Here is a 15570-nt window from a genome sequence, read left to right as displayed (position 1 = left end):
GGATGGGGGAGCCTGGTGGGCTTCCATCTATGGGGTCGCACAGAGTTGGACATGACTGAAGCGACTTAGCAGCAGCAGCAGCAGCAGCAGCAGCAGGGGCTGACTGTTGAAGTTAAGAAAATCTGGTAGTAATGTTCAGACTTTTTTTTCCCCCTATTCTTTTCTCACCTTTCCTCACTAGCTTTGCTTCAGGAAGAGGGAGGTGGTATGCAGAGTGACAGACTGAAATGTGCAGATGAAGAAAGAGAGGGAAGGAATAGCAGTGAATTAAATCCAAAAAGACGTCCTTCGAATGCTCTGCGATTCTTAGACTTGGCAAAGACCTTGTTGACAGGCTCCGTGTGAAATAGGATGGGAAGAGAGTAGGGCACAACCTCTAAAAGAATGACTTGGCCACAGGACATGACAAAGACTGGTTAGAACCAACTGGGCCCAAGACGGTGGGAGACTGGACTTCCAGTAGACCTTGAGCCTTATCATGGGCTCCGTGTAATATATTAGTGTGTGCTAAATGACACACCGCTAGCATTGGGACAATTCTGAGGCCAACCATAAAAGGTCGAAAAGTGGGCAGTGGCCCAATACCTGGAAATCTCCACCCCTTCCCTCAAATAGTTTGAATAATCCTCCCACTCATTAGCTTATAAAATAACAGCTCCTAAAAATGAACCATGCCATGTTTCAGGGCTCTCTCTTGCCTTCTGAGATGGCCTACATTCTGTCTGCGGAGTGTGTTTCTCTCTAAATAAATCCACTTCGTACCTATCACTTCATTTCCGAATTCTTTTGCGATGGAGGGAGAACCTTAAATTCACTGGGAACACATGTACTTGCTCCAACACCCACACGACGGAAGGCAGCCTTACACTCCTAGTTTTGACATCTGTAAAAACCGCCTGTAAGTGGCACCAGAGAAGAAGGGCTGGCGGGTGGGCTTAGCCAGGCTAACTGCACGAGCAAATGGGCAGGGAGACTAGGCCTCCCCTAGGCCAGGATCACCTCCCGTAAGGCACTGATCTTAAACCGGTGGTGCCCTGCTGTCTAGAAAGTGAACCACTTCTGAAAAACGGAAATTACGCTGAGAGAGGGCTGTATTCCCCCCCCGAGAATTACATCTAATAATAACAGCAGTCCTCGGGAGTCATAATATTGCTTCTCAGCTAATAAGCACTTGAGGACATTGATTAGAAAGCCAATGGAATCCCTAAAGCCTGGATGGTAGGAAACCATGCCTGCAGCCTAGAGGTGCGCTCACAGACTTTGAGGTTCTGGCACCCAGGGGAAAAGGCCGAATTTCTCCTTTCCAGCCCCAAATTGTGAGCGCTTTTATTGCACATTAAGGCCAAAGGGAATATGCTCATTTAATATTACAAAACACCACCAAAGAGCCGGGGGGGTCGGGGGGGGGGAAGCCCCTTATGTAATGCAAAGTACCAGAAAGGTAAATGGCTTTATCAACCATGAACTCCTCGGCGAAACGGATGTGACAGAAATTCTTCTTGCTTTTCCGAATCGCTGTGATGTCACCGCACTGCTCAAAGACTTCCTGGATGATCTCCTCGGTGGCGTTTTCCGGTAATCCTCCAACAAAGACAGTCTTACACCCGGGAGGTCGTTCTCTTGTGGAGGGGGGTGGAAGATCTGAGAATCACAACCAAACACAGGGTGTTTTGCCTTTTACTTATTTTTGCTCCATTTTATTTTATTTTTCTTTTCTCTGGTTCACCTGGCAAAAGTCACACTCGCAGACTAACTTTCTCTATTCTGAGCGATGATGAACATCTTGAGCGGCAGACACGGATGGGGGTGTCCTGTTTTCAGGGCCTGCCTCCTTCCCACCTCTCCGTTCCTCTCTGCTCCTTTCTACAGAGTGGCTATGCCCATCCACAAACAGAGATAAAGCAAATGTGAGCATAAGTTCATTTCTCCTTCATAATACAGAGGCCCAGACAACCGGCGGGGGCAGGGGGAAGCCTTCAGAAATGACAAAGCATGATGCAATAACAACTTGCTGGAAACCTGAGGCTGGTTATCTGCTTTGTCTTTCTGGGGTATAATGGAGCGACGAGGCAGAACGGAAACAGCCGCAAAGCGGGCATAGTACTTACTTGGCTGGGAAACGGCGGGCCTGAAAAAAAATATGCTTTCAAAAAAAATTATTCACATTTAAATGAGCAAACTCCCAAATTTGAGGGAGGCTGTATAAAAAGATAAAAGGTACACTGTCACAACATTTTACCTAGTTTATATGTAGATTACTAAAGCAATCTTCTAGAAGGTCCACTTTAAAAAGGCAACACTGATTAATATGAATAAAAAAAAATCCAGCTATTTAAGCCCATAAACTTAGTATCAGAAGTTAAATTAAAAAAAAGAAAACTGGCCTATTCATTTCATCAAATGTATGCTTCCTTCAAGTAAAGGCAATCTGGCCCAGGAGCTCGCAGATGTGGGCTCCCCCCACCAAAATTGCTAACTGCCAAATTAATTCCGTTTTCCATCTAGCAAAACACATTTCAGAGTTTCTCTCCTGCATTGGTGAAGATGGATGGAAGTGTTCACATATTTCACACTCTGATCCGCAGCAAATGCTAGACTTCATTGAGCGCAAAAAAAGATTCTTAATGCTGGTTATACATCCCCAATCAAACGTGTGCCCTTCATGGTGTCGATTCAGCTCCTGGAAAGACACAGGGACCCACAGACTTTTTCTGTTCTAGAGACAAAGGACTTCTGTAGCGTGATTCCCGCTCTGTGTACCAAAGTGGGAGAACTTTTGAGTCACATTCAGAAAATGAATACTGTATTTAAAAAAAAGAAAGAAATTAAAACTTGATGATCAAATACTGCTCACAGATGCCACTTACTTGGATTTTGAGGGAAAAGAGTACAACTTTTGCAGTGGATTATTTCTTTGACGACAGCCACTTCTGTTGGCGGTGGGGGTGGTACCAGCCCCAGGCCTGGTATCATCGGATTAATAGGGGTGATCCCAGTCATCATGTTGAGGCCTGGATCAAAGCCTGGTACACAGATCGAGTCTGTAAAGTACATAAGATATCATTTTGGCTGGTGGATCTTAGATCAATTTCTGTGGTTACTTTGCTGTTTTCCCGCAAAGGTGATTTGACTTCCAGTTTTCTATTTTTTAGGAATTTCTCTTTGGCATAAATATAGTAATACAGAAAGGTAACGAGTAAAGATGAACTTAATGCTTCATGGAAAAGAAGATACATTATTTAAAATATTAACACAGCAGGATAGAAGATAGCCTATTAGAGTGTAAAACCATGAACCAGGAAGCTCTGCTATTATTGTCAACTCTAGTTTCTGTTTCTTAACTTCCAATGCAGATGTGACTGCCTTACGACCAAGGAGGCAGGGAGAATGTATTTAACACTGAAGTGCCCAGTGAATCCAACTGTCAACCTGGTTTTATCAAAAGAGGCTTCTTATCCAAATGACCTAGATTTAAGAAAAGTCCAATACTTTATAAAAGTGCATACTTTATACTGATGCATTCAGGTCCAACCTATCCTATTTCCACCAGGAAATAAAAAAACAAAGAGTGATTATAATTACGAAGGCTGGGTTAGATACATTATCTGCATACTCCGTCGAATCTGACTCTTTGCAATCCCATGGACTATAGCCCGCAAGGCTCCTCTGTCTATGGGATTCTCCAGGCAAGAACACTGGAATGGGTAGCCATTTCCTTCCCCAGGGAATCTTCCTGACCCAGGGATCAAACCCACATCTCTTGTGGCTCCTGCACTGGTGGGTGGATTCTTTAACACTGAGACACCTGGGAAACCCATGGGTTAGACACATGTGGGCATTAAATTACCTATATACATTTCTGAGTTCTGTGGGATAATCACACATTCTTCCTCTAATTCCATCAGCAAATAATTGACTACCCTTCTGAAATCTTTATTGTTGAATAAAAAAAACACAGCTTTATACCCTGCAATAAAAATGGAAGGGCACAAAAAGGATGGGTTTTCCAATATAAACACTGAATTTTTTTTTTTTTTAGTGTGATAATAAAAGAAGTCATTTCAAAGGGATATAAAGGGACTTTTTTTTTTTTTAATTAGTAAGGCCTTTCTAAGGGTAGGGATTGTTACAGTGTACTGAGTTTGTGAGTAGCTGCAAGGAGATCTCTCTCCTGAGGCTTCTTCTGTTTTCAGATAACAAATACTCTCCCTGGTGGCGTGGTACTGCTCCCAGGCAGACAGATCAGCAGCTCAGACGCCTCTTGAGGTAGGCATGGTGACCTTCCACAGCGGTTCTTGGGAATGAAGTTTTCTTCTCTAATTTCTCTTTTTTCCACCATTATTCTAGCTCATTCCCCTTCTTCCCTCCTGCCCCCTCTCCTTTGAGGTTCTCCTGTCCAGCTGGTGCCTCAGGCCCTTGGGAGGCCTTACTCTTTGCTTGCCTGAGCTGACAGGTCAGCTATTCCCAGAGGCAGGAGAGGAAGGGACAACTCCAGGCTTTGTTTGCTAAGACAGGCCAAGACAGAGGCCCGGCATCGACTTTCCCTTTCCTGGAAGAAGCCTGTTAGAGCTTTCTTCCAGCTACTTGGGGTGTTTCCGCTCCTCTTCTGGGCTGAACGGAAGCAGCAGCAGGGTGAATGATCCTGATTTATGACCCCAAGAGGACCACTGGCCTATTTATGAGGAGATCCATTTAATCTGACTGCATACCAGCCTCACTGCAGTAAAAGGAGGTGGGGTTTTGGGTTTGGTTTTTGCTTTTCTTTTTTTAAAGAAACCCTCCATGTAAATGCCAAAGAAGCACTGTCTTTCAAAGCAGTTGCCCTGACGTTCTAGGGCCTTCTTCTATGTAATCACGTCTCTCACGTGGGGTTTTGAGTGGATGCTCTCTGTGAGCGCGAGCCTCTGAGGACTCCAGGATTCTGTAGATAACTGCTCAGAACAAAGTGAGGTACACATATCAAAACCTGGGAGTGACAGGGACAGGTCTAACACTCTGGTTATTCACCTGAAATTTTCATGAAGTTTCAGTCTTATTCCCATTTCACGGATAAACTAATCAAGGCTTAAAGCCGGAAAGTGAGATTTCCAACATCATAGAGCGAACAAATGGCAGAGTCAGAACGAGGGCCCAGGTCTCTGGCTCTGGTTTTAAATACATCTCTTTTTATAACCACTTGAAAGCTTCCACTGAGAATGACCCAATGCTATCATTCACATAATGCATGTCGCTTCCCTGGCGGCTCGGAGGTTAAAGCATCTGCCTGGAATGCAGGAGACCCAGGTTCGATCCCTGGGTCGGGAAGACACCCTGGAGAAGGAAATGGCAACCCACTCCAGTACTCTTGCCTGGAGAATCCCACGGAGGGAGGAGCCTGGTAGGCTACAGTCCACGGGGTCGCAAAGAGTCAGACATGACTGAGCGACTTCACTTTTCACTACAAATGGACTCTACTCTTAAAAAAAAAAATCAAGATATAGCCTTCTGATCCAGATGCCAATTCTAAAGGAGAAGGTCTATAATAGAATGGCTTCCAACATCATCATCAGTGACATAACATATTGGCTTCTAAGGAGAATTATATTAGAAATAGACATATTGCCAAGGGGAATATTGGCATGGTGATGCCTTTATTTAATTTCATTCCATACATGAGATTTGTCTGTTTCTTTCCTGGCCTGGCTCTTACTATTGTTTGCCAACACAGGGTGATTTAACGCTGAAACCACTCAGGACTGCAAACCCTGAAATGAGAGCTCTGTGCATTGCAATAACCAGATGTTTCCCCAAATGAGACGAGGGGTCCAGCCCTTGAGTTCTCTTTTAGTTGTAGCAGACTTCTGTTTTCTTTTTGAAGGGCAAATAAATAAATACATCTTCAGAAATAGACACAAAAGATTAACAACTCTTGAGCAAAAATTTGAATACACAGCAAGTTACTTTGCTTTTTCTGAGACGTGAATACAAAGAGATTGGGGAGGGCTTAATGAAATCAGCAAGGTGAGTGCAGTAGTCTGAAAAGCACTTAGCAAGGAATTAGCGCTTAAATTACATTGGACCTCAAAGAATCTGAGATTCTGTATTTGAGGGGCAGAGGTAAAGATTAGACTTAAAAAATTATGAACCCATTACTTTTTAACAATATATGAACACTTGAAAACTGTTTTCTCAAATAGCACAGGAGTCTATTTTGGACGAATGCATTAAAGAAAATGCACAAGTTTTGAAGGTGTGAGAGACACGTGCATAACAAGACAAAGGTGAGGAGACAACGGATGCTCGCAGAGTCAGTTCCTTGTCTTGCTCTGAACTTGAGAGATGGTGAGCTCTAATTCCACTCAGTGAAAAGAGGGAGGAGGTGGGAAACTCCTCCATTCAATTGAGCCATGACAAACCTGGAGATCGTATTAAAAAGCAGAGACATCAGTTTGCCGACAAAGGTCCACATAGTCCAAGCTATGGTTTTTCCAGTAGTCATGTACAGATGTGAGAGTTGGACCATAAAGAAGGCTGAGTGCCAAAGAACTGATGTTTTTGAATTGTGGTGCTGGAGAAGACTCTTGAGAGTCCCTTGGATGGCAAAGAAATTAAACCAATCTATCCTAAAGAAAATCAATCCTGAATATTCATTGGAAGGACTGATGCTGAAACTCCAATACTCTGGCCACCTGATACGAAGAGCCAACTCACAGGAAAAGACCCTGATGCTGGGAAAGGTTGAGGGTAGGAGGAGGAGAGGGTAGCAGAGGATGAGTTGGTTGGATGGCATTATTAACTCAGTGTATGTGAGTCTGAGCAAACTCTGGGAGATAGTGAAGGACAGAGGAGCCTGGCGTGCTGCACTCCACTGGGTTGCAGAGAGTCAGACACGACTGAGTGACTGAACAACGACAAGTATATAATAGAACTTTCTTCTACAGTTTCTTTCTTCAGAAACTGTACTTAAGCAAGAGGAAGCATCATTTATTGCCAAGTTTGTGGCCAGGTCCAGCTGCTCTATGGCTAGCTGCAATCACAGAGACAGCAAGGCTGTAGTTCAGAAAATGTTTTAATTGTCTTTCCCCAATTGGACAAGACAAAAACAAAAACAAAAGTCCTGTTGAATCGGTTTCGTGTTTTATCAGCCAGATGACCATTTTTCAGAGGGCGAGCTGTGGTTTGTGTTGCAGGCTTTCGAGGTATGGCAGTTGAATCCATCCATTCATTCATTCCTATGACACGTGTTGGGCACATACAATTGCCTGGATCTGGAGTTACACAGGTAACAGCAACACGTTCCCAACTTGGGAGAAATCACAGAGTTTGAAGAGAGCAGGAAGGGTGAGGACTACTCAGCAGAAGAGCTGAGACATGTGAACAGAGGCGCAAAGGGCTAAGAGTTGTCCAGGAAGGGGCCAGCCAGGGGGAGCCTGATAGGAGAAGTCCCAATAATCCTGAGGCCATAGTCCAGGGAGCATGTGACGGTGTGGCTGTGATGTGATGAGGGGATCTTGCCGTTTGAGCCAGTGCAGCATCACCAGATGGCGGCCACTGAAGGCCAGGTGTGCCCTCTGCCAGGCCAGAGGCCCCAGGCGGGGTTCTGTGCTGCCCTCCATCCCTCCTGCTCTCTTCAACTGCTGCCCTGAGCAGTGGCTTGCCCCTTTTCTGTCCTTCCAGGCATTGCCTCAGTAAAGAACCCCATATTTAAGGCGAGCACTAGATCCCATTTGAAAGAAAGGCAATACATAGTATGGTCAAGGCTGGACAGAACTGAGTTAGGTGTGGGCTGGACTGTGGCCAAATGTACGCTGTCAGTGCCAAGAACAAGGGCAGCCCAGGAACACAGCGCTCTAAGAGAAGAAAAGAGAAAAAAGGTGGGAATCAGGCCAACTGGTAGCATCTGAGGTCTGGTGATGGCGAGAGATCGTGAGCAGCAGACAAAACATGAAGCTAGGCTGGCCGACTTTGCCAGGAGACACTGTCTGTAGGTCACAAAGTCTGAGCCACCAAGGTCCACGGTTCTGACTCATTCCAGGGGAAACTGGAGTTTGGCAACAACACCACGGGGTCACAGGTCAAGAAAAACTAGGCAATCGGGCAGGTTACCTGAGTGGAGACTCAGGCTGGAGAAGTGAGACACTCCTAGACACCAGGAGTGATGCCTGGGGTTTGCAGGAGGAAGCAGACACTCTGGTTATAGGTCCCAGAGTACAGGGCAGGAAACTGCCAGGTCAACCCAGCGGGATGCTGAGTCCCAGAAGCAGGGTGCTGGGGTCCCCTTCCTCCTACCAGAGGAAGCCCAGGGAGCTGCCAGGCGTGGGGTTCAGGGCCCAGGACATGCACAGGCAGAGACAGGCTGGAGGGGTCCCAACAGACATGCAGTAACTCCCCTCCTTTCTCAAGAAGTGCTGACTCAAAATATGATCTGTCATCACTTGACAGAGAAACCACGGGGTATATGGGGACATTCTTTTTCTTGGAGTTGAGGATGGTGACACTGTTTTTTGCAAGGGTTTCTCACTGCAGCTGACAAGTCTTGCTTCCGTAAGATCAGTTAAGCTCATGGATTATTAAGGTAATACGTTTTCCAATCCAGGTCCGCCTTTCCTTTAATAGCCTTAAAAATCATTTCATGATCAACCAGGAAAAGCAGATGCTAAAAAGGGTGACCTTGAAGTAGACAGACGTGGGCAAGGCCAGGTGAACAGAAGTTAAATTCCTTAACTTCTCTCAGCTTCAGCATCTTCATCAGGTAAAGGTGAACATGAACACTGGTCACACTACATCCACAAAATGGGAGCGTCAGAGAGGACAGTCTACAGGACAGTCGGGTACACACGTGTACGTGCCGAGTCTGCAGTCAGATGGCCTATGGGCAGGCCCCCCTGGTCTCCCACATACTGGCTGTGCGACCTCAGGAAACTGAACTAACCGTGTTAAATCTCACTTATGATAGCCATAAAATGGGCATAATCATATTTCAACCTCAATATTCTTGGGTAGATTAAACAGGATTAAATAAAAACCCAAAGTGTTTGACATAACATCTAACATATGGTAGTTCAGTTCAGTCGCTCAGTCGTGTCCGACTCTTTGCAACCCTGTGAATCGCAGCACGCCAGGCCTCCCTGTCCGTCACCAACTCCCGGAGTTCACTCAGACTCACGTCCATCGAGTCAGTGATGCCATCCAGCCATCTCATCCTCTGTCGTCCCCTTCTCCTCCTGCCCCCAATCCCTCCCAGCATCAGAGTCTTTTCCAATGAGTCAACTCTTTGCATGAGGTGGCCAAAGTACTGGATTTTCAGCTTTAGCATCATTCCTTCCAAAGAACACCCAGGGCTGATCTCCTTCAGAATGGACTGGTTGGATCTCCTTGCGGTCCAAGGGACTCTCAAGAGTCTTCTCCAGTAAGTATGCAACGAATCGTAACGGTTGCCTACGACATTAATATGGATTTTCATATCTACTTAATGTAACCTTTAATAAGTATGTTATCAACATCATATACATAAAACATCATCATGGGGCTCCCCTGGTGGTTCAGTGGTAAACAGTCCACCTGCCAATGTAGGTGACACAGATTCCATCCCTTATTCAGGAAGATTCCACATGCCTCAGAGTAACTGAAGGAAACCAACCCTGAATATTCACTGGAAGGACTGATGCTGAAGCCCAATACTTTGGTCACCTGATGCAAAGAGCCAACTCATTAGAAAAAACCCTGATGCTGGGAAAGATTGAAGGAAGGAGGAGGGGCAACCGAGGATGAGATGATTGGATGGCATCACCAACTCAATGGACATGAATTTGAGCAAACTCTGGGAGATAATGGAGGACACGGGAGCCTGGCGTGCTGATGTCCATGGGATTGCAAAGAGTCGGACGCGACTTAGCAACTGAACGACATCTAAGCCCATGTGTCACAACTACGGAGCCTGTGCTCTGGAGCTGGGGAACCACATCTATGGAGCCCAGGCACCACAAAAACTGAAGTCCACGCACCCTAGAGCCTATGCTCGGCAACAAGAGAAGCCGCTGCAGTGGGAAGCCCGTGCACTACAACGGAGATCAGCCACTGCTCGCCAAAACAGACACACGCCTGCACAGCAGTGAAGACCCAGCGCTGGAGTGTTAGCTCAGTCGCGTCCGACTCTCTGCGATCCCATGGACTATAGCCGGCCAGGCTCCTCGATCCACGGGATTCTCCAGGCAAGAATACTGGAGTGGGTTGCCATTTCCTTCTCCATGACGCAGCACAGCCAAAAATAAATAAATACATAAAATTATCTTTAAAAAATCATGATGATGGTAAATTTTATCTGACTAGCATTTGAATGCTGGACTTTGGCTAGGTACTTGGCCTGCAAAGACAAAGATGGGAGTCCTTTCTTCGCGAAAGCAACAGTCTAGTGGCAGAAACCACGACACAGGAAATGACAATACCGTGTGAGAACTGTTGTGGAACATTTAACCAAGAAGTGCTATGGAAACACAGAGAAGGGGGCGTCAGAACCCGTTTGGGGCAGGGGTTGTCATGGCTTAAACTGTGTCCCCCCAACAGGTGTGTTGAATTCCTAATTCCCCTAGGAAGCTGAGAACGTGACTTTATTTAGAAATGGGTCTTTGCGGATGTGATCAAGTTAAGGTAAGGTCATACTCTGCCTAGGGCGGGCCCTATCTAACAGGACGGGTGTCCTTATAAGAAGAGGAAAGACACAGACAGACACACAGAGAAGGTGGAAGCAGTGACTGAGAGGAGGAGGCTGCAAGCCAGGGAATCCCACGGAGCACTGACGAAAACCAGCAGCTAGGAGAAAGGAGTGAAACGGATTCTCCTCTAGATCCTTCAGAGATAGGACAGCCTGCGAACACCTTGATTCCGGACTTCTCGCTTCCACAACCATGAGAGAAGACATTTCTGCTTTAAGCCCTCCCACTCTGTTCTCTGTTATGACAGCCCCAGGGGACTGATCCAGAGGGACAGCATCACTGAAGGTATCCAGGGCGGGGGTGACAGCTGACCTGAGTCTTAAAAAGGATGGCTTCTACATACGCACTGGGCGTATAATATTTATTTCCACAACATCCTTATCAGGATCAGAAACACAAAGATAGTTCTAAATAGTCTCTTAGAAGAAGTGTTCAAAGCCAGTCCCCAGTGGGCAGTGCAGCCCTTCGGTTTTTCCTCGTGGAAAAACAATCCTTGAAGACTGCCATATATTTGTCGAGAACCATCTGATCACACAGACTGAACATTAATGTAATCGTGTACTTTTAAACAGTTACATGAGGCTTCCGAGGTGATGCTAGTGATAAAGAATCTGCCTGCCTATGCAGGCAGACGTAAGAGACACAGGTTCGATCCCTGGGTTGGGAAGATCCCCTGGAGGGAGGCACAGTAACCCACTCTAGTACTCTTGCCTGGAGAATCCCACGGACACAGGAGCCTGGTGGGCTACAGTCCATGGGCTCACAAGAGTCAGACACAACTGAAGTGACTTAGCATGCGCACTAACTAGCAGAATCTTTAGGAAAGCAAAGTTGAAAATGCCGCTGTGATCTTCCCAAAGAGACCCGGAGGCGGAGAGATGTGTGTGCCATTTAATGCCAAGGTGCATATCCGAAGTAAGCTCCTGGAGCCCTGCCCGGCTGTGCACGCCTTCTAGACAAAGACCTCACCCCATCAGTAAAGCCCTCTGTCTCCTTCTAGGGCAGATGCAACGCTGGCAGTTAGAGGAAACGCAGCTGTCAACAGCTAACTTGAGACAGAAGATCTGTGCCCGTGTCTGTAAACATGACATGACGCCAAGTGAACGGGATTTTCAAAACTTCTGACTGAAACTGGTGCAGAGAAGACCTGACGGCTGGAAAGGGTTCTGTCAGATTTTTCTAGCAACATGCACGTGGGAACCAGATACATTCTGATGGAGTGGGAGGTAAACGCCCATCAAAGCTTCTTGAAAATTCACTCATGCTGGGGGCCAGGGGATTTGAATTTGCTGCCAGGGCAGTTTGGGTACAGAGGCCCGAGCTGTCACACTCCAAGGGAGCCGCTCTGTGTCCCCTGGGCTTGCGGAACACAGACACAGTGGCCTCACCAGTGAGGCATAAAGATGGTGGGCGATACCTGCCAGGCAGGATGGGCTCGGTTAGAGAAGGAAGCAAAGGCCACTGGGCATTATCACGGATCATCACATTTCAGAGCTCAGGGGACTCGGGCATTTCCTAGTCCTACCATCTCGATTTGGAGATGAGAAAACTGAGGCCCCGAGAGGTGAAGTGACTTGCCCAAAGCAACAGAGCTGAAGAGGCATACAGTTGGAACTGGCATCAAAAGTCCAAAAGGCTTGGACATTGTGCATTTGCAGTCTCCAACGCCTCTGCATCCTGCCTTTGTTGGGATACACTGAGTGACAGCAACCTCTTTATTTGCTACCTCCCAGGATAACCCATTCCGTTGTCCAGCTTTTTTTATTTTTTGATGTAGATCATTTTCTAAAGTCTTTATTGAACTTGTTACAATACTGCTTCTGTTTTATCTTTCAGTTTTTTGGCCTGGAGGCATGTGGGATCTTAGCTCTCCCACCAGAGACTGAACCCACACCCCCTGAGCACTGGAAGCTGAGTCTTAACCCCTGGACCACTAAGAAAGTCCCTCTAATGGTTTTCACTATGAGATACTGACTGATAAGCGGAGAAGAATTGATGCTTTCGAACTGTGGGGCTGGAGAAGACTCTCGAGAGTCCCTTGGACAGAAAGGAGATAAAACCAGTGAATCCTAAAGGAAATTAACCCTGAACATTCATTGGAAGGACTGATGCAGGAGCTCCAATACTTTGGTCACCTGATGCAAAGAGCTGACTCACTGGAAAAGACCCTGATGTTGCGAAAGATTGAGGGCAGGAGAAGAAGGTGACGGCAGAAGATGAGATGGTTGGATGGCGTCACCGACTCAATGGACAGAGTTTGAGCAAACTCTGGGAGATGGTGAAGGAAAGGACAGAGGAGCCTGGTGTGCTGCAGTCCATGGGGTCACAAAGAGTCGGACACAACTGAAGAACAGTCTACCTGCTGTCTTTGGCCTGCACTCCTGGGCTATTCCCAGGTCGAGTTCTCTCTCCCACCTTTACTGCTCAAACCCATGGAGAATGGTCACAGGAACACCTGAGTTTCCTCTCAGCCGCTCTGGGCATCCTGCTCCCATAGTCTGACTATGTGTGACTGTCCTCGAAGACCCCCTTTCCTGAGGTCTGGGGGTTTTCCCCAGAAACAGGCCATGCAGACACCAGCCCCTCTGATCAGGAGTGCTTGCTCCCTTTCTGAATTCTGAACTCTGTGGTTTTGCTGACTGGGTGTGTCATGACTGAAAGACAGTGGTCACGTTGGAGTGCCCGCTCTGTGCCAGGCGGTGCCCACAGCTTCATGTCCGTTCATGATTTGGGTCTTTCTGGAAGTTCCGTCACAAAGGTGACATCCGTCGAAGGGCCCCAATCAACTGGAACATGCGTCTTGTCTCCTCAGGGTGCTGTCGTGCGCCACTGTGGTCCGCACTGTGAAACAAAACAGACGATTCTGCATTCTGCCCTGTGTTGGCCCTGATCTGTGTTTTTCAGGTTCTCCTCCTGTCCTGAATGTTCCCTCCTGGGCCTTCAGCATCTTATACAAAAGCAGGACAAGTCGTTCTGCGAATTCCCGCCCCATCCAATTCCCCAGCAAATTTCTTTGCGGGTCACGCTTGGCCACAGGAGAGAAGATGCACTTAGACATATCCCATTTAGTTGCCTTCCCCTTAATGCTTATTTCTTCTGAAAGCTTTGTTGTTCATTGGCTCCAGTTTTGAGGGCCATTGCCAACTCTCCTGGCACGCAGGGTGACCCCTACTTCCTTGAGTTGGGAGCTCATCAGTTCAGTTCAGTCGCTCAGTTGTGTCCGATTCTTTGCGACCCCTGGACTGCAGCAAGCCAGGCTTCCGTGTCCTTCACCAACTCCTGGACTTTACTCAAATTCATGTCCATCGAGTCGGTGATGCCATCTAACCATCTCATCCTCTGTCATGCTCTTCTCCCCCAACTTCAATATTACCCAGCATCAGGGTCTTTTTCAATGAGTTGGCTCTTTGCATCAGGTGGCCAAAGTATTGGAGCTTCAGCTTCAGCATCAGTCTTTCCAATGAATATTCAGGACTGATTTCCTTTTGGATGGACTAGTTGGATCTCCTTGCAGTCCAAGGGACTCTCAAGAGTCTTCTCCAACACCACAGTTCAAAAGCATCCATTCATCGGTGCTCAGTCCTCTTTATGGTCCAACTCTCATATCCATACAGGACCACTGGAAAAACCATAGCTTTGACTAGATGGACCTTTGTTGGCAAAGTAATGTCTCTGCTTTTTAATATGCTGTCTAGCTTCGTCACAGCTTTTCTTCCAAGGAGCAAATGTCTTTTAATTTCATGGCTTCAGTTACCATCTGCAGTGATTTTGGAGCCCAAGAAAGTAAAGCCAGCCACTGTTTCCACCGTTTCCCTGTCTATTTGCCAGGAGGCGATGGGGCCACACTGAGTTCTTTCCCCTGCTCTGCGGCCTCCTGGCACTCTCCTGCTTGTTTCTGTGTCTTGGCTGAGTGTTCTCCATGGCAAACTATTTACAGTGTATAGGACATCCGTCCTACTCCAATCCGATGAGATGTTCTTGAGCAGATGGAGTAACTTTAGGGTTTTCTGTTTTTGGGGGGCCACATCACGTGGCATGTGGGATCTCCGAGTTTCTCGACCAGAGATCATACCCATGTCCCCTGAAGTGTGGAATCTTAACGACTGGACCCCCAGGGAAGCCCCTTTCCTATTTGTTTCACTGATACCTGCCCTTCCTCTCAGTTTCCAGTTTGTAACCTCTTGTGGGCAAATATCCAGGGTAGGCCTTTTAGACAGACCTACCCTTGAAGGGTTTTCTATGCCATCTTTTTCCCTCCTCATGGCTATTTAGGCTCTCATTAGCTCTCATCCGGAGCGCTGTGAAAGCCTCTTTGTCTGCGCAGAAGCTTCTTCTCCCTTCCTCCCTCTTCTCCTGCCCTCCCTGACCCCTGCTCTCTCCCTTCATCCCCTTCTCAGCCCCCTGGACCTGGGATCAGCCAGCGATGCTCACAGGAGGCCCACAAGAATAGACCCTAATTGGGGCCTCTAAATTACTTCTTTCAAACTTTTCACATCCCTATCTCATTAGCCGATGATTAATTTTCACTCTGTGCGATGTTAAATGACTTCGTACAGCAGGATTGTTACATAATGATGGGGGGGAAAAGGACTGAATAGGCTCGTGTTGTTCTCGGCTTTGTCCTCACTGACATGCTCATGGCATGGGAGCAGAAAGTAGAGGTGAAACACTGATGAATGTTGAGAAATATTTTTGACTATTCAGTCAAGCACATAAGAAGCAGTCTTAAATTTTTACCCATTTATTTATCTGTTTATCTGCCCATCTTTCCAAGAAGTGGGGACATTCCACATGTACGTGGCAAGGCTAGAAAGTTTAGGTCCACATATTTGTTTCCAGCATTCAATGCCTCTTCATTCTGTAGAGACGGTTCCTCATC

At 46.8% G+C, this 15570-nt stretch overlaps 1 protein-coding gene across 1 annotated transcript in view; it reads right to left on the bottom strand.

Moving 5' to 3' along the window:
• ENOX1 (ecto-NOX disulfide-thiol exchanger 1) overlaps positions 1–15570 on the bottom strand; it is a 244144-nt gene that overhangs the window by 177257 nt on the left and 51317 nt on the right. The window contains exons 4-5 of the mRNA XM_018056315.1: positions 2868–3041; positions 1435–1641 (exon numbers count right to left, since the gene is read on the bottom strand). Coding sequence (XP_017911804.1) covers positions 1435–1641; positions 2868–3041 — 381 coding nt within the window. The remainder of the gene's footprint in view (positions 1–1434; positions 1642–2867; positions 3042–15570) is intronic.

Source organism: Capra hircus, chromosome 12 (assembly GCF_001704415.2).
Source record: "Capra hircus breed San Clemente chromosome 12, ASM170441v1, whole genome shotgun sequence".
Classification (NCBI taxonomy): Eukaryota; Metazoa; Chordata; class Mammalia; order Artiodactyla; family Bovidae; genus Capra; species Capra hircus.
The sequence above is the reverse complement of the archived record's forward strand: the minus strand, read 5'-3'. Positions and strand labels throughout refer to the sequence as shown.